At 55.2% G+C, this 26,571-nt stretch overlaps 1 protein-coding gene across 3 annotated transcripts in view; it reads right to left on the bottom strand.

The window, feature by feature from the left end:
• The window catches only part of PRKAR1B (protein kinase cAMP-dependent type I regulatory subunit beta), an 84,561-nt gene extending 64,248 nt beyond the window's left edge, over positions 1-20,313 (bottom strand). Inside the window, exons 1-5 of one of the 3 annotated variants that reach the window (XM_027125524.1) lie at positions 20,197-20,313; positions 19,283-19,479; positions 5,780-5,950; positions 3,309-3,365; positions 3,092-3,183 (exon numbers count right to left, since the gene is read on the bottom strand). In XM_027125524.1, the coding sequence (XP_026981325.1) occupies positions 3,092-3,183; positions 3,309-3,365; positions 5,780-5,950; positions 19,283-19,459 (497 nt within the window). In that variant the 5' untranslated portion in view covers positions 19,460-19,479; positions 20,197-20,313. The other 2 variants (XM_027125525.1, XM_027125526.1) reach the window with 2 other exon arrangements.
• Between the last annotated feature and the right edge of the window lie 6,258 nt (positions 20,314-26,571).

A 26,571-nucleotide genomic window follows, 5' to 3' on the forward strand; every position in this document is an offset into this window, starting at 1 on the left:
TGGTGATGATGATGGTGGTGATGGTAATGACGGTGGTGATGATGATGGTGGTGATGGTAATGACGGTGGTGATGATGATGGTGGTGATGGTGATGATGGTGATGGTGGTGATGATGGAGGTGATTATAATGATGGTAATGATACGCCCACGGACAGTATCTCACTCTATCCTCACTGCAAGCCTCAAAGTAGGTTTTATTACCCTCATTTGACACTTGAGAAAACTGAGGCTCTGCCAGGTGCTGTGGTTTGGCCAAGAGACACTCTTCTTATTTAGGTAGTGGAAACTGAGGCTCCAAAGTATCCGCACAGACCCAGAGAAAGCCTTCGAGAAACGCCGACTAGAAACGCCGCCCCACCCAGAAGGAGGCCCGGCAGTCTGGGGTAGGGGCTCTGTCCCTCAGCCACGCTGCATTACCTTCTCTTAAAACAAAGGGCTGGAACACAGTCTTCGCCTTGTCTCCCCGCGGATGCGGCTCCACGCAAGCTGAAAACACTGACAAGAGCGAAAGCACCCAGCCCTAGACCGTGGGGTCTTTTTGTCCCAATCCTGCATTTAGCAGGAGGGATCATAGGGCAGCACGTGGCTTCTCCCGCACGGATTCACCCACATGGATATTCTAGTACCCTACTCATGCCAGGAAGCAGAGGGAGCAGCAGGCAGCACCCACAGCGAGGCTCACCAGGCGCCCTGCAAACTTGGAAAGAACTGGGCGGCACGCGCCAGACCGCAACTGAGCAGAGACAAAGCTGCGAAGCCCAGCGTCCAGCGCACTGAGAGAAGCAAAGGCCCTGGATGCCGCACCGGGAGATGTCACGTGGAAGGTCAGGGGACAGCGTCTCCCTGCCCACGGCCTCTGGAACCCGCTTCCTGAACCGTCAGCCCGTCTCTTTAGAAGCCGTAGCCAGAAACGGGAGCCTGTGCGGGCTTCGATCTGGAAAGTGAGTTTTCCTCTGTGCAAAACAAAAGATCTAAAGCAGACGCTTCCCGTGTGAAAGCTTTCTTTCCAATCCAGCCTGGAAAAGAGGAATCTTAATCCAACCATCTGCTTCCTCCACTTCTTGTCCACCTGGCTCTCGGATGCAGTAAAGTCTGAGGCAGAGGGAGCCGTGTGGCTCTGGGAACTTAGGGCCAAGGGCGCAGGACTCCAGCATACGTTTCCTAGACACACACACCCGGAACGGCCCAGAGAGGGAGTCCAGCTCAGCTGCCTCGGCCAGGCTGGCCCTAAGCTAAGACTTTCTGAACCTGCTGCTACCTGGGAGCTGGAAGGGGCCATGAAAGGGTGTGACCTGCTGAAAAGCACTGTGATTCTGAGTCCAAACCCTTTTGTTCTGGGCAGAAGAGTCCAGGCCAGTGAACCACTGAGCAGCTTCCAAGGCCATGAACTGAGCAAAGTGTCACCAGTAATCAGAGAAACGACACCCTCTCTCCTCAAACGTGAAATAAGGCGATCGTACCCGGTGTGTCCGGGGCAGGGGAAGCCAACTCAGCAGAGGGAGATGGGGGAGGGCGACCGCGAGGTGTCTCACACGTGTCCACCTTCCGTGGATCCACCAGGAGCCGGCAAGTGCTGGAGAGCAGAGGGCGTGGTGAGGCTGACTCCCCCAGGGAGCGGGCACGGACGGATGGGTCCAAGACGGAGGACCGGCCAGCCCCGCCCCTGCCCCGTGCCACGGGCTTCTGCAGACAGGGCATCTCCACCTCAGCCTGGATCACAGCCACCCCGCCTGGGAAGTACGCTGCGGGCGAGGAGGGACCACCCCCGATTGCAGGTCCTCTGGATGTCCCTGCGGCCCTCCTGGGACCAGCCAACACAACGTATCAAAAGCCTAAAAACCCACACTGGCATGCCAGCCACCCTATCCTGCAGAAGCACCATTCCTCGCTCTTCACTGAGACCCCGCACCATGGGAAACTAGAAACGTCCACAGGGACTTGGGCAAGGGGAGCGGTGGACAAACCAACCCGTCCCTTGGTGGAGCTGCACGTCCACAGCCACCGCACAGTGGCCACACGGGAGGCCCCCGGCCCGCGCCACGGAAGGTGTGTGTGTCCCACCTGTTTCCACATGATACGCACGCGGAGAACGGCCTGGAGGGGCCAGTCCAGGCCACGGCTGGTGGTCACTGTGGGGAGGGGGACACAAAGTGGCCTCTTCTCCCTTCACTCCGCGTATCTGTATGTCATCTGCACATCTCGCATGGACTGTTCTCAAAATGTGCTCGGTTATTCTAATGAAGAATCACCGTTTGCCAAGAACAGAAAAAAAAAATTTTTTTCAAACATCATTTACCCATTGATCCACGTCGAGGAGTTTATCTTAAAGAAACAGACAGATACTCCCGACGAGCATACGAGTATGGGCATGTCATCAAAATGCTGTTTATCATAAAAAACGCAAACAGCCACGGCAGGAGAGCAGCCACATCACACAACCCTATAGAAACGGGGACCACAGACCACGAAAGCCTCTACTGACAAAGAGAGACGCTCACCACCTCTCAAGTGCGACAAACTACGGAGAACGTCATTCCGTTTTGTGACAATACAGGGTTACGGTATGTGCATAGATTAAATCCTGAAGGACTGCCCCCAAAACATTCCCAGTGATTATTTTTGCTTTGTGGCTTAACGTTTTCCAGTTTTCCCAATTATTTACATGCTCGCCATTGCCAAGCAGAGCATCCCAGCCCCTTCACTGCCCCCAGGCCCCTCCCTGGAGTAACTCTCGCCCCCACCCCACATCCACCCCTGAGGCCCTTCCAGCCCGTGCTGAGCGCCACCCCAGCTCAGTCACCCTCCCTCAGGACCCCGTGCTCCGCGGACAGACGTGCATTTCACCCGTAAGCCCACGAGGCAGTGAGTTCAGCTCGGGCACGGCAGGCCCTCTGCAAGCAGAAGAGAAGTCTTGCCGTGACAAGGTTGGCCTGCGGGCACTTTGGATCCCAACCCAGATTTGAGGCGGCAGCCCAAGTGTACACAGCGCTAAATTTCTAGAGGCCACCCCTGCCCCATGAGCCCGTGCTTCCAAAACTGACCCGTGTCCCCTGGAGTTGGACATCCCACCAGCCCCATTCCCGCACCTACCTTCTCTCGTTGTCGTCCAGGTGAGCGAAGAGCACGTTCTTGGAGATGGCTTTGGCCAGTGCCGTCATAGTCTTGTAGTCCTTGGGGATGACCTGCGGGGAAGCCCAGGAAAGTCAGACCTGTGGGCACCCTGGACCAGGGCCTGGACCCAGCTAGCCCCTTGGGCCCTTCCTTGACCCCGAGAAATCGGGCCACTCAGCCTTCAAGGTGTTATTACCAGTGAGGGTAGACAGAAATCTTGAAATGCTAGCTGCATGTCACAATTTTTGGAAATCTGAAAAATAAAGAAGAGACAAGGGGCCCAGAGTGACCTGAGAATTGGCGTATCGTCCAGAACTCGGGGTCTTGGTAGACAGATGCCGGTGGGCTTCAGAGCCTGTAAAAGATGCTACAAGGGGGCTTCCCTGGTGGCACAGTGGTTGGGAGTCCGCCTGCCGATGCAGGGGATGCGGGTTCGTGCCCCGGTCCGGGAGGATCCCACATGCCGCGGAGCGGCTGGGCCCGTGAGCCATGGCCGCTGAGCCTGCGCGTCCGGAGCCTGTGCTCCGCAATGGGAGAGGCCACAACAGTGAGGGGCCTGCGTACCGCAAAAAAAAAAAAAAAAAGATGCTACAAGGCCTCCAGGCCCTTGGATTATTATGTCTTTTGTTTTTATTTCTTTACTCCACTGGCTTTTTTTAGGTAACAAATACTTGTTGAAATATTTGAAAACTGGAAAAAAAAAAAGATACCTTGACCCAAGGCTGGCTCCACCCTTTCAGGTGGTTATGGAAGGGGTAGGTAAGGGCCTGGACCTTGTTGGCTAAAATGTGGGTAAAAAGTCATCCCCACGCCCGCTGAGACCAGCCTGGAAAGCTCGAGGTGTGTCCAGTGAATCAACGCCCAGCTGACGACCAGCACTGGTATTTCCAACGCCAAGATTCCTCCCTCAAAAGACACCGAGGGGAGGCTGTCTGCACCGGCACGTGACCCCAACCTCGTGCTCAGCTGCCCCGAAATCTCTTCCAGGCTGGGGGCGGGTGGTGATGTCGGGACCCCGCATGTGGTTACGCCGCATCTAAAACCATGGAACCCTTTACAAAGGGATCCCTGAGGGGCAGGATGGAGCCCCTGAAAAGCCACCCCAGCTCCAGCAACTGTGTAACAGCTCGGACGTGCAGGCCTCGAGAGGAAGGTCTCTTCCTACACGCTGCACCCCCTCCCCTCCTGCAACACCCTGGGTTACTGTGGTGACACTCCAGCTCCAGCAACTGTGTAACAGCTCGGACGTGCAGGCCTCGAGAGGAGGGTCTCTTCCTACACGCTGCACCCCTCCCCTCCTGTAACACCCTGGGTTACTGTGGTGACACGTCACACTTAGGGAACCAGCTGGGCGCCATCCTAGCAGCTAAAGCCACATGTCTGTCCTGTTTCCTTGGTTTTACCCAGATCCCACCCAGGCCACATGCAGTCGCCGTGGCCCTTCAGCCCCTCTGGTCTGTGACAGTTTCTCAGAGGACGACTGGCAGTGATTTTGCAGAACGTCCCTTTGTCTGGGTTTGTCTGGGGATCTCCTCCGGGCTGGACGGTGGGCTTTTAAGCTGCACTCTTACTGGTTTTGTTCCCTGATTATAAAAGGACTCAGTACCAGGGAGGGACTGGGCATGGTTGTTTCATGGGGACAGAGGTTCAGATTTGCAAGATGAAAACATTCTGGAGATGACGGCGGTGACCGTGGCACAATGGTGAGAATGTGACCTGGATGCTAAACATGGTTAAAGAGGTGCTGTTGCCCAACTGTCCCCAAATTCACGTGTCGAAGCCCTAGCCCCCATGGTAAGGTGTTTAGTGATGGGGCCTCGGGAGGTGACTGGGGTTAGGTGGGCCCCCAAGACAGGATCCGCACCCTCGTAAGTCGAGACCCAAAGATCTTGCGCTCCCCACCCCCCCGCCACGTGAGAACAGGCGAGAAGGCGGCCGCCTGGGGGCCAGGAAGAGAAGAGGGTTCTCACCAGGAACCCACCCTGCCGGCACCTGGATCTTGGGCTCCCAGCCTAGAGACTGTGAGAGGGTAAATGTCAGTTGTTTAAGCCGCCAGTCTTTTGTTACGGCAGCTTGAGCTGACACAGACGTCAATTCTACTACGCACATTTTGCCATATTATAAAATAAATGTTTGTAATAGGTCAAAAAGTAAAAATAAAAAGAATCTTTTTAAAGACTAAAGCTGGCTGTAGAAATGCATAAGATGGAATGGCAGGCATGTCCAAGGCAGGGCTCAGGGGCACACGCAGCCACCAGTGCTCTCACATCGGGGAGGCCCCTGACAAAGGTGTGCCCTGCTCAGCAGGAGGGCCAGAGAGAGAGGAAGGGTGACGTCCAGGGCGGGGGCGGGCTACCCCCAGGCGGCTCTGAGGCTGGGGTCCAACCTCGAGGGTGAAGCCAGGAGAACAGGACCCACGAGGCCCTGGACACGGGGCTCCTCCTCCCACACCCCACGACCTGGCCATCCCGCCCTGTCCCCAGCCTACTGGGGTCACAGAACAATGGGGGTGGGGTGGCCCCAAGAGAGCCTCAGGCAGGTGCGCACCGGGCTCAGGCCAGCGGGGACCACGACGACCTTCTGGAAGAAGAAGGGAGGCCAAGGCCCCAACGCCTGGGATGCGGGCTGGGATGCAGGGCGGGGTGGGGGAGGGGGGTCGAGGCCCACCTTCCGCACGTAGGACACGGCATCCTCCTCTGTGTACACCTCGGCGCTCACTCCCCCACGCCGGTGCCGGGCTTGCACCACCGGGTTGGGCGGCAACGGGGACACTTCCTCATCGTGCGAGTCCGACTGGGAGGCTGACTTCTGCTGCGCCAGGATCTGTCGGTTTTCTTCCTGGAGGGGGGACAACGCAGAGCGGGTGAGAAGAGAGGCCATCTCGGCAGAACCCCAGAGTCCGTCCCGGGAGGTCACGGGGTCCCAGGAAGGCCGGGGACCCAGCGCGTCCCAGCCGGGCCCGCCCGACCCGCCTCCCTGGACTTCAAGGCTACCTCCAAGCCCACCTCTTCCCAGCCCACAGCCCTGCCGGCCACAGAGCCCTGGCTCCAGAAGGCTTTCTGTTCCTTCACACTTTGAGCAACGTGTCAAAGTTGCTACCAGACCCCAGAGCTCAGCCGACCGGGTCCAAGGCCCCGGCGAGCCTCTGAGGCCCCCCAGCCCCACCGGTTCACCCGAGGGCAGGAAGTGCCCCCGCTCTGCTCACCAACGTGCAGGAAACAGGAGGTGGGCGCGGAACAGGGAAGCAAACCTCTCATCTTCTTCCCGCGCTTTTCATTACTGCTTTTTAAAAACTCTGTTTACACACAGAGGACGCAAAACCCAAAAAGTGCAAAGGTACATGGAGTGACGGGGTCTCCCACAGCCGACCCTCCAGCTCCACTGCCCCAGAGCAACCTGGCGACCAGCTGGTCCCTGGATGGGACCGGGCTTCCCAGCACACGGCCCCGGATGGTCACAGGAGGTACCAGCTCTATAAGCTCTTGCACCTACACACGACCCTACACAACAGCCAAAGCCAGGAGAGCAGCTCCGACTCACGCCAACATGTACAGGGTCTTCATCCAACACCCAACGCTTCCAAGGCTGAGGAACAGCCCCAGGTGCCTCGTGGGCGGGAAGGAGGGGTTTCCCTGAGGGTCAGCTCTGGACACACCAGCAACCACCGATCGCCCCAGAACTGCCTTCCAAGTACTCACCTCGCCACTCCTCTGTTACCGTGACAACAGTCATTCTCATCCTTTCTGAGACCAGCGCCAACATCTCCCTGGAGCCAGGAGTCACTGGGTTATTTCCCACCCTTCGTGAATTACTGGGTGACACGCCGGAAATGTGTTATTTACATTGTACGTTAATTCTACTCAAAGTTAAGACTGTCAGTAAGACTCCCACTTTTATGGAAATCATTACAAACGTCACTGACTGTTCTTGTAAACCACGAATTTTCACTATCAATAGAAATGTCAGTTGCATCTCAAGTGAGAGACTCTGGGCCTTTGCTCTTAGAAATTATTAAAAATAAGAACAGTAAGGGAATTCCCTGGTGGTCCAGTGATTAGGACTCCGAGCTCTCACTGCCGAGGGCCCGGGTTCAATCCCTGTTTGGGGGAACTAAGATCCCACAAGCCGTGTGGCCAGAAAAAAAAAAAAAAAAAAGAACAGTAATATATACAAAAATGAGTCAGTGGGGTCTTAAAGCGGGATCTGGGAGACATGAGTGGGAAAGGCCCCTGCACTGCAGCGTAAACTGTTTATAGTGACACCGGGGCTCTGCCAGCGCGCAGGAGAGAGGAACCAGCAGAGGCCCCGGGCCACCAAAGGACGTCCGGAAGGTCAGGCCATGTGGGAGTGCCCAGGCTCGGAGGTGACGGTGACACGGGGCAGAGACGTGGGCAGTGATGAAGGTGAGGTCGGGAGGAAACGACCCCAGGCTTCCCGTAGAAGCGAGGGAGCCGACAGGCGCTTGTCTCAGCAAACGAGGGGACTTCTCTTCAGTTGAGGTAAAGTTCGCACAACATAAAATTAACAATCAGCCATTTTAACGTATGCAAGCCTGTGGCATTCGGTACATCCACAATGTTACGCAAACCTCTCTAACAGCTAGATCCAAACGTTTCATCACCCCAAAACACCCAGGTACCCCGCTGGCAGCTCCTCCATGCCCTCCACCCAGGCCTAGCACCCACCAACCTACCTTCTGCCTCCGTGGATCCGCCCATTCTGGACATGGCCACGGACAGAATCAGACGGTACGTGCCCTCCCGTGTCAGACTTCTCCCACTCGGCACACTGTCTTCAAGGAGCACCCACGTTGTGGCAGGTGTCAGCACGTCTCTCCTTTTGGTGGCTGAATCGTACTCCGCGGTGTCACATCTCGATGCTCCATTAGTGAGCTGGTGGACATGGGCTGGCTCCATCCTTTGGCTGCTGTGAGTAGCGCTGCCATGGACGTGAGGGTGCACGTGTGCGTCTCGGTGCCGTGTGCAATTCTTGGGGATACCCCTGGGGCAGGAATGCTGGGTCCCACGGGGGCTCGTGCTCAGCTTGGTGAAGAACCTCCCAGCGCTCTCCGCCAGCCGCTCCCAGCAGCAGTGCCATCCCCCAACACCCTTTGCCACTTTCTGTGTATTGATTTGGTTTTGATCTGGCCGACGTTGAGTTGGGTTCTGGACACACTGACTTCGAGATGACGGAGCGACCTAGCCTTGGGAATGGCCCACAGACCCTACAGACAGTGGCTGACCCAGGGTCCGCAGTCACGGTGAGGACCCCAGGCTCCCTGTGCAGCCACCAGAAGCCATTTGTCTTCAAGAAAGCCGCAACCCAGGCCTTGTTTTCTTGGACCAGTAAGCAGCCCTGTCCTGGCACGGAGATGATTTTCCGTCTCTGGCGGCAAAGGGTCAAATGAGGCAGGATACAGGTGGTTCAAAACACGAAGCCACTTCAGGGGATTTTGAGAGGACACGGGGGGGGGGGGGGGGGGGTGCGCCGGGAGCCAGGGCCCCCCAGGGCGCAGTGGGATGACCGCCCCCAGGCTCTGCCTCGACCACGCCAGCCCGTTATTTCTGGATGGCATCCCTCTCCCACCCCGGGAGATTCCAGGAAAACCTCTAATTCTCAGAGCTCCCCTTTCCTGCCTCCTGTTTTCATGCTGCTGAGTTGTCTTGGCTGTGAATGGTAGAGGGCACGGGGTCAGGACAGGCGATCAGGCCAAAGGAATCTTCATAACAAGAGTGTGGGAACAGTGTTTCCAGAAAGCTCTGCGGCCAGAATCTGCCCCGAAACGCGTAAGGCAGCTCCAGGGACCGTCCCCGTCCTGCCCTCGGGACCCAGAGCTCCTGGGCCATGAACGACGTGCTTCATCACCTTCTGACCACGTTCTACTACGCGAGGGGTGAAATGCAGGCTTCCAGCCTGAGAAGAGACAACACGGAGGGGGGTCTAGGGAGACTTTCCAGAACTGAGCTGACCCCCCCCACACAACAGCACACACGCCTGGGAGCCTGGGACAGTGGAATCCCTCCCCTCTGCTCCCCTCCCTCTCTGGCTGGGCAAGGACACCGGCTGCCCCATCCCTCGTAGGGGATTCCTAGGGTGAGGGACGTCCCGCGTAGGGGATTCCTAGGGTGAGGGACGTGTCCAGGGCACCCAGCCACCCAGCGGCAAGGCAAGAAGAGAAGCACAGAGCTTCGATCATTTATTGAGCACCTTCTGTATACCAGGCCTCAGACAGAAAATGCAACAGGGAAAAAGGCATAGTTCTTTCATGAAGGAGGTTACTGTTAGAGCTCAAACAGGACAGAGATGGTGGTCACAGCAAGACAACGGGTGAGCACCACCAAAGGACCAGGTACAAGGGGCTGCACCAGCAGTGGCAGGCTCTTAGACCATCCTCAGCAAGGAGGAGTCCAAGAGGGCTTCCTGGAGGAGATGCCTCCTGAGTCCACCCAGATGAGAAGAGCTGAACCAGGGGACGTGGGCAGTTCTGAGCTCACCCCTTGCCCCCCTCCTCCCCAACCTGTGGCAAATTACAGTTTGTGTGTCTCTTCATGACGTGGCAGCCCTCTCCAATGTTTGTTTCATCCATCTCTTCGGAGTCAGACTCTGATTTTATTGTCTGCTATTTCTTCGATTTCTGCTTCATTAACTTCTGCTTTTACCCTTATAATTTTTCCTCGTTTCTGTCTTGCTTTCCTCCTCTATTCCTGGCTTCTCAGGTGGCACCTGCGCAGTAGGTTGAAAAGGGTCCCTCAAAAATTCATGTCTACCCAGAACCTCAGAGAGTGGTTTTATTTGGAAATAACTCTTCACAGATACAATCAAGTTAAGACAAGGTCATCCTGGATTAGAGTGGCCCTAATCCAACGATGGGTGTCCTTATAAAAAGAGGAAGTTTGGACACAGACACACAGGGCCGAACACAGGGGCAGTCTGGTGATGCGTCTGCCAGTAAAGGGCAGCCCCCAGAAGCTGGAGGGGGGCTGCGGCGGACCCCGCCCCCCGTCAGAGCCCCCAGAAGTGACCACCCCTGACAAAGCGTTGATCTGGGGCTTCCGGCTTCCAGAACTGTATGGCACCCGAGGAAACTACGACACACGGCTCGTTAATTTATCATCTGATTTTCTAATGAAGCTATAAATTTTCCCTAAGTACCAATTTTGCTGCATTCCACATGTTCTGACACGCAACGCTCTTATTGTCACTCAGCCTAAATGTTTCCTCATTTTTTATCGTGACAATCTTTAACTGATAAGCCGAGCAAAAGCTCACTATTGATTTCCAAATGTATGCAGAGGCTTCTGGCTCTTTCTGGATTTTTCTGGCTACCTTTTTATTAATAATTTGTAACTTCATTGGGTTATAGTCAAAGGATTCGGTTTCTGAGTGAGAAAAAGACTTAAACTCATCCTGGGACCCCTTGAAATAACATGTTGCACTGGGTACTTCATTCTCAAATTCTAAAGTTCTGATTTACACACACCTTCCCAGGATCTCCGATGTGACCGGATGAACACAAGGCAGATGCCGTGTCCTCCCCAGTCACGGCCCCGCTGTCACACAAGCTCGGATGGGGAACGCTGTGCTTCCCAGGGAGCTCACCACCACGTCCTCAGCACCTGGAACAGCGCCCGGCACAGAGCAAGTGTTCAGTAAGTATTGGTGAGATGAATGAATGAATGAATGAAACCTTTTGGGAGAACTGGTATAACTATCAGTGGGTGCTCTGAGCTTCATAATCCTATTTCTTAAAATACAACCTAAGGAAACAATGAGAGACATCAAAAATATATCTGTACCAGAATGGCCCTTGCGGTGCTTAAAAAAATTTTTTAATCCAACAAGCAACAATAAGAGATTGCTTAGGGCTTCCCCAGTGGCGCAGTGGTTGGGAGTCCGCCTGCCGATGCAGGGGACACGGGTTCGTGCCCCAGTCTGGGAAGATCCCACATGCCGCAGAGCGGCTGGGCCCGTGAGCCATGGCCACTGAGCCTGCGCGTCCGGAGCCTGTGCTCCGCAACGGGAGAGGCCACAGCAGTGAGAGGCCTGCATACCGCAAAAAAAAAAAAAAGAGATTGCTTAAACCAAGTTAGAAACATCTATGTAACAGGATATGCTGCACCATTAAATCATACTTTTAATATATTTAGTAATCATATAAAGTTTGGTTTAAAACACCAAAAAGCAGGATTCAAAATTATATCTAGTCAGGGAATTCCCTGATGGTCCAGGGGTTGGGACTCTGTGCTTTCACTGCCGGGGCCTGGGTTAATCCCCAGTCGGGGAACTAAGATCCTGCAAGCCGCACGGCGCGGCCAAAAAAAAAAAAAAAAATTATATATAGTCAAGAGAATGAAAAGAGAAGCCATGAACTGGGAGAGAATATTTGCGAAACACATATGTCTAAAAAAGGACTTGTATGCAAAATGTACAAAAAGCTCTTAAAACTCAACAATAAGAAACCACCCCATTGGAAAACAGGCAAAAGATCTGGACACGCCACCAAGGAAGATCCCCAGATGGCAAATAAGCACAGGAAAGATGCTCCACCTCATATGTCTTCAGGGAAACATGAATTAAAACAGCAATGAGGGGCTTCCCTGGTGGCGCAGTGGTTGGGAGTCCGCCTGCCGATGCAGGGGACGCGGGTTCGTGCCCCGGTCCGGGAAGATCCCACATGCCGCGGAGCGGCTGGGCCCGTGAGCCATGGCCGCTGAGCCTGCGCGTCCGGAGCCTGTGCTCCGCAGCCGGAGAGGCCACAACAGCGAGAGGCCCGCGTACCGCAAAAAAAAACAAACAAAAAAAAACAGCAATGAGGCACCACTACACACCTATCGGGACAGCCAAAATCCAGACGGTGACGACACCAAAGGCTGGCGAGGGTGTGGAGGGGCAGGAACCTCATCCGTGGCTGGTGGGGATGCACAATGGCACCGCCACTTTGTTTTTTGTTTGTTTGTTTTTGTCTTATTTTGTCTTGTTTTTTTTGCCGTGCCACACGGCTCGTGGGATCCGAGTTCCCCGACAAAGGATTGAACCCGGGCCCTCGGCGGGGACAGCGTGGAGTCCTGACCTCTGGACGACCGGGGAACTCCTGGTGCAGCCACCCTGGAAGACAATCTCGTGTCTGTCTTCATGCAACCCAGCAATTGCACTCCTGGTATTTATCAAAATGAGTTAAAACTTACATCACATAAAAACCTACACCGAAAAAAAAAAAAAAACCTACACGGACCTGTATAGCAGCTTCATTCACAATTGCTAAAACTTGGAAACAACCAAGACGTCGCTCAGCAGATGATCGATACATAAACTGGGGTCCATCCAGACGATGGAACATTATTCAGCAATAAAAATAAATGCGCTATTATTAAGTCATGAGAAGACCTGGAGGAAGCTTAAGTATGTATCACTAACTGAAAGAAGCCAGTCTGGAAAGGCTAAACGCTGTAGCTAGAAAAGGCGAAAACTATGGAGACAGTGAAAGGATCAGGGGTTGCTGGGGGCTGGGGGGGGGCGGGGGGGAGGGGCGAACAGGTGGAGCAAAGGGGATTTTTAGGGCAGTGGCTACTCTGCGTGACGCTATGATGATGGAAACATGTCATAGGTTTGTCCAAACCCACAGAATGTTCACCAAGAGCGAACCCTCAGGGGCGCCGCGGACTTTAGTCAATAGTAGCGTATCAGTGGTGGCTGTCATTCCCTCGAAGCGCTGGTTGGTGCTCTGAGGCCCGTCTGGGCCTGGGGAGGACCCCGGCCACCAGTGTCTCCAGCCACCCCTGCACCCCCAGCCTCAGCCTCCCGCAAAGCTCGCTGCCTCCACCACCCTCCAGCAGACCTTGGGACCGGCTGCCCGGTCTAAGAGCGCCCAGGACCCTCCCACCCGCACTCAGAACCCTGGGAACCCCAGCCCCCGCACCCCAGCTGCTCTGCAAACCCTCCTCATTCCACCTTCCCAGTGCCCCTCAGTGAAGCAGACATCGCGACGACCAGGGAAGAAACCATCGGGGCCAAAGGCATGGGGGCACCCACTTTCTTTTCCTTTTTAATTTCAAAGACTTGGTTTCCCTGAGTAGTTATAGGTTCACAGCAAACATCACAGGGAGGCACAGAGACTTCCCACACGCCTCTTGTCCCCTCGCTCGCACACCCTCCCCGGGGCCTCTCTTCGCTGCAGAACGGGAGCCGCCAGAACACACCCAGACTACAGCCTGGACCACCGGTCCCCGCGCCCTGCCACCTCCAGACGGCCTCCCGCCCACCCCGGCCTCCGGCCCACCCAACGCTCCAGCAACCGCCTCCGCGGCTCCAGCCTTCCACGGCTCCGGGATGGCACGAGCTGCCCCCCGGCGTTAGGCGCCAAGCCCATCGTCCCGAGGACAAGCCTTCGTCCAGAGAGCGTGCTCCCCGAAAACGGCCCCACGGTAACCCTCGCCACCCGCAGGGCACGGCCTCCTGTCGGCCCCCAGGCTGAAAGCGGACTCACCCCCTCCACCCTGGCTTCCCCGGTGGCCCCCCAGCACCGGAAGGCCGGGGCAGTCAACGTGCCGGGGGGACGGACCGCCCCTCCAAGACCCTCGGGAGTTCAACGTAGTTCCGCCAATGGACGCCTCTGTCCGCCACCAGAATGTCACATGCAGTGCTGGTCACCAGGAAACACAGGGTGGTCCTCCATACAGTCACCGGACGTATCTGATGCCCAGTGTAGACCACAGCCACAGGAAGGGCCACAGGAAGGGCCATGTGGGCCCTGACAGAATTCACTTCCAGGGAAGCCGCGGGCCGGGTTCTCCCCAAGTGAAACACAGCGTAACTTGCTCGTTTCATTAAAGGTACAGAGTGAGCCTGAGTAACCAGCTGTCTGACCAACGGACCAGAGGGAGGACACCGCTGCCCCAGGAAGGACAGCCTGCTGGATGAGGCATCGACGGCCACAACAGAGAGCAGAGTGGCGTCGGCGAGGACTCGGGAAAGGGTGGGGGCTCAGGGTCGCAAGACCACACGCTCACCCGGTCCTTGGGGAGCAGATGGGCGACAAGATTCAACAGCCGTAAACACAGACAGACACTCGGCCCCCAGAGCCCTTCCTGAAATACCTGCAGAGTTACCCATTTTTTCTTTTAAATCATTTCCTTGGCATAAAGGTGGTTTCTGGAGCAGAAAAAAACAAAAAACCCTGAAAGCCATCAAACACAAAACGATGGAAATAAAGTAGAAACGATGACGCATCCACGCCATGGAAAACTTTACAGCCACAGAGGCCACAGAAATGCCACCAAAGATGCAAGGCAACGCGAGTGCCCGCCACGCCACGGAAATGCACACGAAGAAAAGGCCAAAACGGCAAATTCCATGTCGTGTATGCTTAGCACAATAAAAAATGCTACTAAGAAGAAAAAAGCCAACAAAAACTGCACATATATACGATTATCCACATCCGTATGTAAGCGTGTCCTGCGGGGCCAGAAAAGTCCTCGGGAAAACGTAGGGCGGGTACGTGGTGCAGGGTCACGGGCGCGTTCGTATAAAGTAATCTTTCCTGCACAATTTAAAACCCACTGTTAAAGGGATGGGTGACTTATCATCACACGATCCGCCACAAGACTGAATCCTGGAGAAGCTCCAAGGCTGTGTTTGGCCGGCGGGTATGGACTATCTTCCCCCCTCAAGCCTCCACCCTGGAATAAGGCCACCTCCTCACCGGCTCACTCACGGAGGCCTGGGCACTGGGTGCCACACCCCGGCCCAGGCAGCACCCCGAGAGCTGGGCCATCCCCACCAACCTGTGCCGGCAGCTGCGGCCTCTGTGCTTATCAAGGCCTCACACACACGCTTCCTGCTCTCCACACAAGTGGAGAAAACTGCTCCTCCCCAGGCTTCCGGCCTGGCCAGCCTCCTGCAGAGAGAGGGGCCCGGGACCCAGCACACCGCGGCCCCAAAGCCAGAGCCTTTCCTGCTCCCAGGCTGAAGCAGCTCCCTGGTCACCGTGCTCAGCAGACGCAGCAGGAAATGAGACCCCCGTGGGGTCTCAGGACACCTTAAGGCACTTTTCATTTGGGGATCCCAGGTCCATTTGAACATCCACTGCAAACACTGGGGACGTTCTCCCCAGTAAAATGCACCCGCCTATAAAAGCCTGCACACGATTTCAGAGGATCCCCCAAATCAGCCCCGAAGCCTGGAACCTAGGCCTTCCAAGTCACCCTACCTCTTCCAGACCTCGGTCCTCAGCTGTCAAAGGCAGGTAGTAAACTGCCTCTCCAGGCAAGAATGATCAATGAATCTTCCTAAACCCCTGTGCTCGCCCCAGCCTCTCCCCCAAGCTCCAAACTCATAGCCTCTTTGACAACTTGAGCACATCCAAAGCCTTACTCTTCATTTTTTCCTGTCCAACCCTGTCTCCGTCTCTTCCCACTGGCCCCTCCTTGGCTCAGGACTTCACTCAGGCCTCGGACCAAACCCGAGGAGTCACGGCCCATGCCTCTTTCCTCACCCCACCCCCAATCCACCAGCAAGACCGGAAAGGCCCCCCAAAGAAAACAGCCCGCCTCACCCTCACTCCACCCCCAGGGGACAGGAGCACCCTCACCCCTGCCAAGTCTAACAACCAAAAGCATCTTGGCCACTGAAATGTCCCCTGGGGGCAAGAGGTCCCCCGCTGAGACCCTCACTCTGCAGCCTCAGCTCAGGTCTGGCCTGGACCCTGCCTCTGGCCTCTTAATGGGCTCCCTGCCTTGGTCCGGCGGAGAAGTCCCGTCCTGTGAGACATGTCACCTGGCTGGGGTCATCTGCGAACAAGTAGAGTTAAATGAGGATGTACTGTCACCCACCTGACCCTCCCTCTTCAAACGTGCAGGAAACAAGCACCCCCCCCCCCCCCCACCCCCCGCTCCAGTCCCCTGTCCTCTGTGCACAGGCCAGCGACTGGACTCCTCCCATACATGGCGACCTCGAAAGTAACCAAAGATTAAAGCCAGGTCGCCATGTTCACCTATCAACTAAGAAACAGGTTTTTATTTATTTTTTTAAGGTTCATTTATTTATTGGCTGCACAGCACGTGAGATCTTAGTTCCCCAACCAGGGATCGAACCCACACCCTCTGTGTTGGAAGGGTGGAGTCTTAACCACTGGACCGCCAGGGGAGTCCCTGAAAAACAGGCTTTTAAATTAAAACAGCCAAAGCTGACTAGGGTGGGTGGCTACAAGCACACTGTCTGGTGGGGCTTGAATCAATGCTGCGTTTGGAGAGCTCCTTGACAACACCAACAAGACTTCTGTGACCTGGTAATTCCACCTGGAATTTCAATAATTCCATCTCCGAAAAGCTGTACTAAACACTACTACATACAGGAAAAAAAAAATCTATGTACAAATATGTCCCTGTGGCATTATTTTTTTTAATACATGTTTATTGGAGTATAATTGCTTCACAAAGCTGTGTTAGTTTCTGTTGTACAACAAAGTGAATCAGCCACATGCATACATATATCCCCATATCCCCTCCCTCTTGCGTCTCCCTCCCACCCTCCCTATCCCACCTCTCTAGGTGGTCACAAAGCACGAGCTGATCTCCCTGTGCTATGCAGCTGCTTCTCACTAGCTATTTTACATTTGGTAGTGTACATATGTCAGTGGTACTATCACTTTGCCCCAGCTTCCCCTTCCCCCCTACCCTGTGTCCTCAAGCCCATTCTCTATGTCTGCGTCTTTATTCCTGCCCTGCCACCAAGTTCATCAGTACCATATTATTTAGATTCCATGTATATGTGTTAGCATACAGTATTGGTTTTTCTCTTCCTAACTTACTTCACTCTGTATGACAGACTCTAGGTCCATCCACCTCACTACAAATAACTCAATTTCGTTTCTTTTTATGGCTGAGTAATATTCTATTGCATATATGTGCCACATCTACTTTACCCATTCATCTGTCAGTGGGCATTTAGGTTGCTTCCATGTCCTGGCTATTGTAAATAGTGCTGCAATGAACATTGTGGTACATGTCTCTTTTTGAATTATGGTTTTCTCAGGGTATATGCCCAGTAGTGGGATTGCTGGGTCATATGGTACTTCTATTTTTAGTTTTTTAAGGAACCTCCATACTGTTCTCCATAGTGGCTGTATCAATTTACATTCCCACCAACAGTGCAGGAAGGTTCCCTTTTCACCACACCCTCTCCAGCATTTATTGTTTCTAGATTTTTTGATAATGGCCATTCTGACCAGTGTGAGGTGATACCTCATTGCAGTTTTGATTTCCATTTCTCTAATAGTTAGTGATGTTGAGCATCTTTTCATGTGTCTCTTGGCCATCTGTATGTCTTCTTTGGTGAAATGTCTATTTAAACAGATGGAGAAATATACCACGTTCTTGGATTGGAAGAATCAATATTGTGAAAATCCCTATACTACCTAAAGCAATCTACAGATTCAATGCAATCCCTGTTAAACTACCAATGGCATTCTTCACAGAATTAGGACAAAAAATTGTATGGAAACACAAAAGATCCCAAATAGCCAAAGCAATCTTGAGAAAGAAAAATGGAGCTGCAGTAATCAGGCTCCCTGACTTCAAACTATACTACAAAGCTACAGTAATCAAAACAGTATGGTACTGGCACAAAAACAGAAATATAGATCAGTGGTACAGGATAGAAAGCCCAAAGATAAACCCACTCACATATGGTCACCTAATTTACAATGAAGGAGGCAAGAACATACAATGGAGAAAAGACAGCCTCTTCAATAAATGGTGCTGGGAAAACTGGACAGCTACATGTAAAAGAATGAAATTAGAACACTCCCTAACACAATACACAAAAATAAACTCAAAATGGATTAAAGACCTAAATGTAAAACCAGACACTATAAAACTCTTAGAGAAAAACACTCTTTGACATAAAACCACAGCAAGATCTTTTCTGACCCTCCCCCAGAGTAATGAAAAGTTTAAAAATAAATAAACAAATGGGAACTAAGTAAACTTAAAATGGGTGGTGTTATTTTTAATATTAAAACACTGGAAACAACTCAACTGTCTAATCATGAGGAAAACATTGAGAAAACTTTTCTGGATCTTCTCAACACATTACACAATCACTTACACTGAGGACCATGAAGAATGTATAACAAATGAACAACATAAAATATAAAATTGCATCCGTAACATGATTCCAACTATGTTTCAAAACCACAATGCACGGTTGGGGGGGAACAGGTGGAAAGGACTCCAGGTGATTTCTACTTCTTCTTTCCACTTTTGAACTTTTCAATTTTTCTTTAAAAGGCATGTATTACTTTAAAATGTGTTTTAACAGACTGTTCTAAAAGGAAGAAATAAATCCATTCCTTTGCGTTACAGCTACCTGTCCACAGGAGTGCCCATCAGAAGTAAAACACCGCTGAGCTCGGGGACACAGAGGTGCTTAAAACAGACCTGGGCCCCAGCTGGGGTCCCGTTCAGTCCCCAGGGACAGGTAGGTCGTGATACAAAGACCACGAGGAGGAACCTGAGGTCACCCCAGAGAGAGATCTGGGTGGCCAGGGAGGAAGGCAGGAGGCCTGAGGCGGGAAGGGAAAGCTGGATGGGACCACAAGCGGCTCCTGCCCCAGCCTGCTGCTTCCTAGCCCCGAGCCCCCAGGATGAACCAGGAAGGGGGTGAGAGCTGTCATCCATGCAGGAGTGAGCTGGGCGATTCCCTCCTCAGGATAGAGGGCGTGGGTGTGGCACGTACTCCCCCCACATGTCTGAGGGGCAGGCCAGCGAGGGAATCTGACCTCCAACGGCCCGCCACACTCTATCAGGGCTGTTTCCTTTTATCCCAGTGCCAATGGCATCTCTAACCAGTCCCCGAAGTTGAGAACCGCCAGCGACCCCACAAGCTATAGTCACAGCCTGCAGTTCCCAAACGTCCGCACCACCTTCCAGGAGGCCTCCTGAGACCCTGAGCCACTGGAAGAAGAGAGGATTTCTGTGGCGGGAATGAAGCCACCGTGGCCTCCCTGCCCACCTCCCCGCAAAGAGCCGCAGGAGGCCGTCCCGCGGGCGCCCCGCCCCCTCCTGAGCACGCAGGCAGCGGAGGGGAGGCCCGACGGGGCTTCGGCGCCACACACACACCCCTGCACCGGCTAGGGGGTGGGCGGGGGGAGGACCGGGTGCCGGAGCCACTAACCTTCTCCAGCTTCTCGAAGTGCTCCCGGAGGAACCTCATGGGGCGCTCGGGCTTGGAGATGCAGAGCTGCACGATGCAGTCCTTGAGCACCTGCTGGGCGCCGTGCTTCTGCACGTAGAGCTCGCAGCCCCTCAGGCCGTCGTCCTCCTCCAGCTGCTGAGCCGCTGGCGAGGCCATGGCGACCCGCTGCCCGCTTCCTGCGGAGGAAAACGCGAGTCCTGCCGACCTCGGAGGGGCAGGACTCCCGCGGCCTGTGAACACGCGTCTTACACGCACCGTAAGGTTTATCTGGTGACCGACGTGACCTGGTGACACGCCAGGCGTTTTATTCTGCTGCTGTCAAAGGCCTCTCACCCTGGGGGGCAAAGCTCAACTCTAAACAGATGCTCGCGGGGATGGAGGGGGATCCGGCGGGTTCCGGGCGCGGCTGAGAAACCTGACGACGGAGAAGCGGGGCCCAGCGTGTGCAGCCCAGGCGGTTATGGGGTCTCACTTGCGTCCGTCCCTCCCCCTTTGGAGGACAGTGTGTGCCTGGAGCGCCCTCCGCGAGCTCCCGGGGAGATGGCGGGGGGGACAGGGGGAGCTCTTACAGGCTCCGCCGGAAAAGAAAGGGAAACAAAAACAAACGAAGCTCCGCGGACGGGCCTCCTGGGAAGATGAACCCGGAGAACAATGGCAGGGCCGCGCGTTCGGCTCGCGCTCGGCCAGGTCACAGTGACGGCCCGGAACCCGGCCAGCCCGCCAGCGCCGAGCACGCAGCCCGGCGACCCCGGCCCCCCAGCCCCCCAGCCCCCCGACCACGGCTTCCAGACCCGGACCGGCCAAGGGGGCGGGGGCTCCCCGAAGGCCAAACTTCCTGGGGCATCCCGGCCGGCGGGGGTTTCCGGAACAGACCCCTCCCCAGCCCCGCGTACCTGGATGCGCGGCGCCGGAGGCCGGAGGCGGCTGCGCGGGGACGCGCGGGCGCGGGGACGGCGGGCGAGTGGGTCCCGCACTGCAGCGGCGCCGCCCTCCGCCCGCCCCCGCGCCGCGCCGATCCACCCCCAGCCCCGCCGCCCCCTTCCCGCCGACCGCGCTCCAGGCCTTCCCCGACTCCCCGCTTGCCCCTCCCCGCCCCATCTCACTCCCGCCCCCCACCCCGTCTATCTCCCACATCCCCAGGACCCACCTCTCCCTCCCCCCTAGATTTCCCCTCACCGGCAGCCTACCCCGTGCCCTCCCTCTTTCCCCCTCCTCCCTCTCTTTCTCCTCCTCTTCCCTCCCCTCGCCCCTCCCCCGCCCCCACGGCATTCAGGCTGACAGGCCTCGTGCTGCACAGACAGACCCACAGATCCGTGTGAAGCTGCGCAGCTGGACCAGGACCACTACTACCGCCCCGCAGGCTCCCTCCTCACCCCTCCACCCCCTCCACTGGAGCCTCTGCGATTGCCCGGATTGTCCGCCCTGGCTGGTGGCAGCCACCTGCTGCCTTGGGGTGATGGCCTCCCCCACCTTCACACCTGGGGTGTCACATATGCATGTCACAGGGCCTGCATTGGTGGCCAGGCAGGTCTAGGCTACTCCTTTTCTTGGTTAAGGGCACCAGCTTCACCCAGATGCCCCAGGGGGAAATCACAGGGTCATCCTAAATTCTTCCCACCACCCATGGGCTTCCAGGAGGTCAGAGGCCATCACAGCCCCTAATCCACCAGCCCAGGCCTGCAGGAAAGGGAATCACCCTTATTTTCCTGTTGCCTAAAGTCATGTTTTGCTCCCATTCTGCCAGGGTGGTGGTGGAAACATCATCTCGGGCAGTTGGGGGTCCCCAACGCTTTACCTGGAGCAGTCTGAATACCAGGAGATGGGGTAGGGATCTCAGGCCTTTAAAGGGGAAGACCTCTGCTCTCCCACCCATACTGCCCCGTCCACAAAGACACATTGCAGGGTGGCCGGCTGCCCCGCACGCACCCCAGCAGGGCTGACGCTGACCCAGCTTCTTTCTGACGGCTTGAAGCGAAAGGAAGAGGATGTGCTCAGGTAGTCAGACTAGGAACTCCTTCCTGCCTCTTCATCCCCTGCCCTCGGCGTGCTTCCTGGCCCATCCCCACCTCAGGTACAGTCACACCTGTCCCATCACACTTATTGCAAGAGTCATTTTCGGGAACTGAAGTCCAGTCTCAACTGAATCAAAACTTTATTCCACAACTAATTTAAACTGTTGGCTGTTTCTCCGCTCCACCTGCCCGATTGCTCAGACCTCCTCTCCCCGCTTGCTGCCCCTCCCCCCCGCCCCCCAGTTACTGCTGGCTCCTCAGGGTGGCCTGGTGAAGAGGATGACAAAAAATTAGGGCCAGGTTTCACTTGACGGACTTGGGGGCGGGGGGCATATGCTCCAGGGCTGGCTTTTGTTCTCAGAATCTCCTGAGGTGCTCCAGGGATCTCTGCAGGGACCTTCCCCCCCCCTCGCACGGTTCCGTGGGAGGGGGAGACCCTCTCCGAGGATGGCCTTCTAACCCCGAGCCCCCCCTCCACACACATAGCCTCCTCCTGGCAGGGAGCCCCCTGGACCACCTCTTGCAAGACAAGGAGCTCTCCGGGTTCAGGGCCTGGCGGTCGGCTCAGTGCACCAAGCCCACCAGAAACTTGGTTCCTCCACCCCTCTCAGCTGTGGCTGGACGAGCCCCATCCTCACACCACCACGGTGGCAGCTCCCACCAGCCTGTCCCCTGCAGACCCTTCCAGGCCACTCAGGTAGCTACCTCAGAGGCCCTGCCAGCCGGGGGCTACAAGCAGGCTCTCCCTAAGAACTCCCTCCCCACCTTCCTCAAGGAGTAGTGCGCGGCCAGGTCCCCCACCCGTGGCCCAGCCTGCAGACAAGCTCCCCCCATCTCTCCTGTGCCCCTGCCCCCTGCGTCGCCTGAGTGGAAGGGCAATGCTTCCAACACATCCAGGCACTCACTGCTTCAAGGAGGGGAGCCAGGGGCCCTCGAGAAAGCCTGGCCTCGCTCTGAGTCTGGGCCAGGCTGTGTTAACCAGCAAATGTCTGCACTGATGGCACAGCGGTTGTTTGCAGCTGATCCAAGTGGCTCCACCCTGAACGACACGATCCCTCCGGCCCCTCCCTCCGTGATGGGGGACGGCGAGCACAGGGTCCGTCAGGGAAACTGACCAGACCACCGGCAGCCAGTGGCCTGACGTGAGGACGGCAGGCATCCGCCTCACAGAGCACGGACAGGAAACCGTGTGGACCAGTGATGCCACACACAGCTAGGTCGATGTCGCCACCGCTGGATGGTGACAAGTCCCGGTTTATTGGGTGTCCTGAAAACATGCAATGGTGATCATGTCATCATTCAGAAGTCCCAGCAAGTCGTGCTGGTCTGTGTGTCCCCTCCACCCACAGGGAAGGACCCACCCCAGCACAGCCAGCAGAAGGGCTTCACGTGCCCCAGCCCCGAGGTCCTCACCTCAGCCCTGGAACCCAAATCACCAAGTCTTGCAAAGGTCCAACTTCAAAGCCACATTATTTTCCAACCCCCCCTCTCCCCCGCCCCAAACTCCTGACTCTGCCAAGTCCAGTTCACCCAGCAAGACTCAACGGGGACATTGCTTCTGCGGGGAGCCCTCCCTGTGGCTCCCACACCTGAGGGCCAGGTTGGGCCCTGGGGTGCCGCCCAGGGCTCCCTGCAGCTGCAGCTCTATTCTAAGTGTGCCAGAGGCCATTTACTGAACTTCTGTCCCCCCCATCCCCCCCTCCTGCAGGGCAAGGAGACAGATATCCGCTGGGGTGAGGAAAGGAGGGTTCTCACCCGCCCGCCCAGCGCTGACGTGGGCCCTGCCACCTGACCCGCGTGGGGCCGTGGGGCGGGGCCGGGGGCTTTACCTGGAAGAGCCATCGAATCTCCCCACCCGTCTAGGTGGGTGTGACTCTCAACCCCAGCTGACAGAGACTGAAGGGACCAGCGGGTGGGAGCAGAGCAAGAGGCCCAGGGTCAAGTCCCGTGACCAGCCACGTCCCTCATGGGGGAGCGAGCTAATTCCTCCCGGGAGCAGAGAGCCAACCTGGGGGGATGTGGGAGAGGAGCTGGGGTCAGGAGAGCAGGGAGCCCAGAGCGGGGATGAAGGGGAGGGACACGGCCTTGGGGCGCAGCCGCAGGCTCCTGAGAGGCAGCAGGAACCAGTCAGTGCATCTAATCCACACACTGCTCCCGGGGATGGTTTGGGGGTGTGGCGGGTGGGCCCCAGGCGCACCCAAGGCACTCCCAGCAGAGGACCCAGCCCTCTGCGTGGACCCGGGGCCACCTTCAGGGGACACAGCTGAGCCCTGCCTGGACTCCTGACCCACAGACCCTGAGGTGATCAGGGGGTGTAAGGTCCTGAGTTTATGGTGACTCCCCCAACGTCTGCAGAAAACAAAGCTGGTGACAACCTCAGGCAGCGAGGGCTGCCCGTCCCCAGGGCCCCATCATGCTTTCGTCTGTCCCTGACGAGTGTCTTCCCCCATCCGTGTTGTCCTCAGGCATCCTGCCCTCTGTTCCTCCCCGCACCTGCTCAGGACGTCCCCGCCCCGCGCCCCGAGCGCCGAGCACCGAGCACGGGCTCCGCTAGGAGGAGGAGCTGCTGCGGATGCCGGGGACCCCGAGCGCCCCATGAGAACCGGCCGGAGGAGACAGCGAGTGAATGGACCAACCCAGCGCATCTGCTTACATCAGTTTATTATGCTGGCGAAACGACACACTTCACCACGTTTGTAACCAGGACACTGAATGAGGGGGTCCTGGAACAGACCTGAAGCTGCTTTTTCCTACCTTGGCCGGGTCTTTTTTTTTTTTTTTTTTGAGGTACGCGGGCCTCTCACTGTTGCGGCCTCTCCCGTTGCGGAGCACAGGCTCCGGACGCGCAGGCTCAGCGGCCATGGCTCACGGGCCCAGCCGCTCCGTGGCACGTGGGATCCTCCCAGACCGGGGCACGAACCCGCGCCCCCTGCATCGGCAGGCGGACTCTCAACCACTGCGCCACCAGGGGAGCCCTTGGCCGGGTCTTTAAAATGTATTCGGAGAAGGAGTTTCCTTCTCTGCTCCTGCCTATACATTTTGGCTCAAACGTAGAGAATTTCAAAGTTCTACTGTCATGTTAAGATATAAACCCAGGGTCAACTCGGTCATTGTAAGTGTCCAGAGCTATGAAATGATCATAACTCCAGCCTGACTTTAAAGTTAAAGCCTTTTCCTTCCTCTGGTGAGGCTGAGGCGGGAGGCGGGCCGGGAAAGGACCGAGAAGTTTTGCTTTTTCCCTCTTACCCCACCATCCACCTGCCCCAAACCTGACCTTGGAACAGCCTCTAGCAACTGGAATTCCCAGCCCAGGCCACTGAGCCAGGTGCCTCATGGACATGGGATCACACAACACGTGGCCTTTCGTGCTGGCTTCTCTCACTGTGCTTAACGTGGTCGAGGTTCATCCACACGGTAGCAGGTGTCAGCTCCGCGTTCCTGTTGAAGGCTGAGAGTCAGATATATGCCTCGTGTATTGTGTATCCATCCGCCCATCGCGGGCGGGTGGGGTGCTCCCGCCTTTCAGCTGCTGTGAATATGCTGCTGCGAAGGAGGGTGTCAAACCCGAGAGTCCTTGCCTCCCCTTCTTTCACCCATACATCCAGATGGGGACTTGCCGGATCACTCGCTAATCCTGTTGAATTTTTTCAGGAACCACCACAGTTTCCACGGTGGCTGCACTACTTTACATTCCTGCCGGCGGGCCTCAAGCGGCCTAATTCCTCCACATTCTTCCTCCCAAATGTCTGTCAGTTTCTGCTTGTTTTTTATAAGAACCATCCTAACAGGTGAGGTGGTGGCCAGACCTTCACGACAGGCACAAGCAGCTGGGCCCTCCTCTGCCACACTCTGACGGCCACAGCGAGTTCCAGGCCAGCTGGGGCTCCACTTTACTGGGAGAGGACCGGCCATGTGTGCAGAGCTGGGGAAAAATGGGCTACTTTGGAAACAACTACACTGAACATGTTTTTTGGCTGTGGGATTTTGGCAGACATGCCTTAGAGAACCTCCCTTCTAGTCGTAACTTGCTAAGATTTTAAATGACAAATGGGCGTCAAATCTCATCAAATGCTTTATCTGCAACTGCTGAGATGATCACACCATTTTTCTCCTTTTTTAAAAATGTGGTTGGACTTCCCTGGTGGCGCAGTGGTTAAGAATCTGCCTGCCAATGCAGGGCACACGGGTTCAAGCCCTGGTCTTGGAAGATCCCACACGCCAGAGAGCAACTAAGCCTGTGCGCCACAGCTACTGAGCCTGTGCTCTACAGCCCACGAGCCACAACTACTGAGCCCACGAGCCACAACTACTGAAGCCCGCGTGCCTAGAGCCCGTGCTCCACGACAAGAGAAGCCACCGCAGTAAGAAGCCTGTGCACCACAACGAAGAGTAGCCCCCGCTCGCCACAACTAGAGAAGCCTGTGTGCAGCAACAAAGACCCAACTCAGCCAAAAATAAATAAATAAATTTATTTATGTTTTTAAAAATGTGGTAAATCACATTAATTTTTTATGTTAAAAAATTAACTTGCATTCCTGGAATAAACTCAGTCTGGTCTCAATGTATTATCCTTTCTAAAGTGCCTATCTCCAGATTTAATTTGTTAAGATTTTGTTTAGGATTTTTGCATCTGTGTTGAAAAAAGTTGATCTCTAATATTCCTTTCTGTAATTTCCCTCTCACTTTTTGGGATCAAGGCTGTGACACCGGCTCCACAAAATGAGTTGGGAGATGTTCTCTCTTCCTATTTTCAGATTGGAGTTATTTCCTTTTTTAAAAAAAAACTAAGTTGAATTTTATTAAAATTTAAAACTTCTGCTCTGCCAATTACTGTTAAGAAAATGAAAAGCCACCGAGTGAGAGAAAATAGTAAAACATATATCTGATAAGACGTATCAAAATATATAAATCTTAAAACTCAACAATAAATACAATTAAAAATGGACAAAAGATCTGAACGTACATCTCACTAAATAAGATATAAAATGGAAAACAAGGATATGAAAAGATTCACATCATACGCCATAAGGAATTGCAAATAAAACAACAAGACGCCACTACAGACCCATTAGAATAGCTAACATTCAAAAAAAACTGACAATACCAATTGCTGGCAAGGATGTGACGCAATGGTCGCTCTCATTCATTACTGTCTGGGAATGCAAAATGGTACAGGCACTTTAGAAGACAACTTGGCGGTTGGAGTTACTTCCTTATTAAGTGTTCTGAAGTGTTTGCTGCCATCTGTGATTATAG

Source organism: Aethalodelphis obliquidens, unplaced genomic scaffold (assembly GCF_003676395.1).
Source record: "Aethalodelphis obliquidens isolate GAN/ISIS:26980383/991018 unplaced genomic scaffold, ASM367639v1 scaffold30, whole genome shotgun sequence".
Taxonomy (NCBI): domain Eukaryota; kingdom Metazoa; phylum Chordata; class Mammalia; order Artiodactyla; family Delphinidae; genus Aethalodelphis; species Aethalodelphis obliquidens.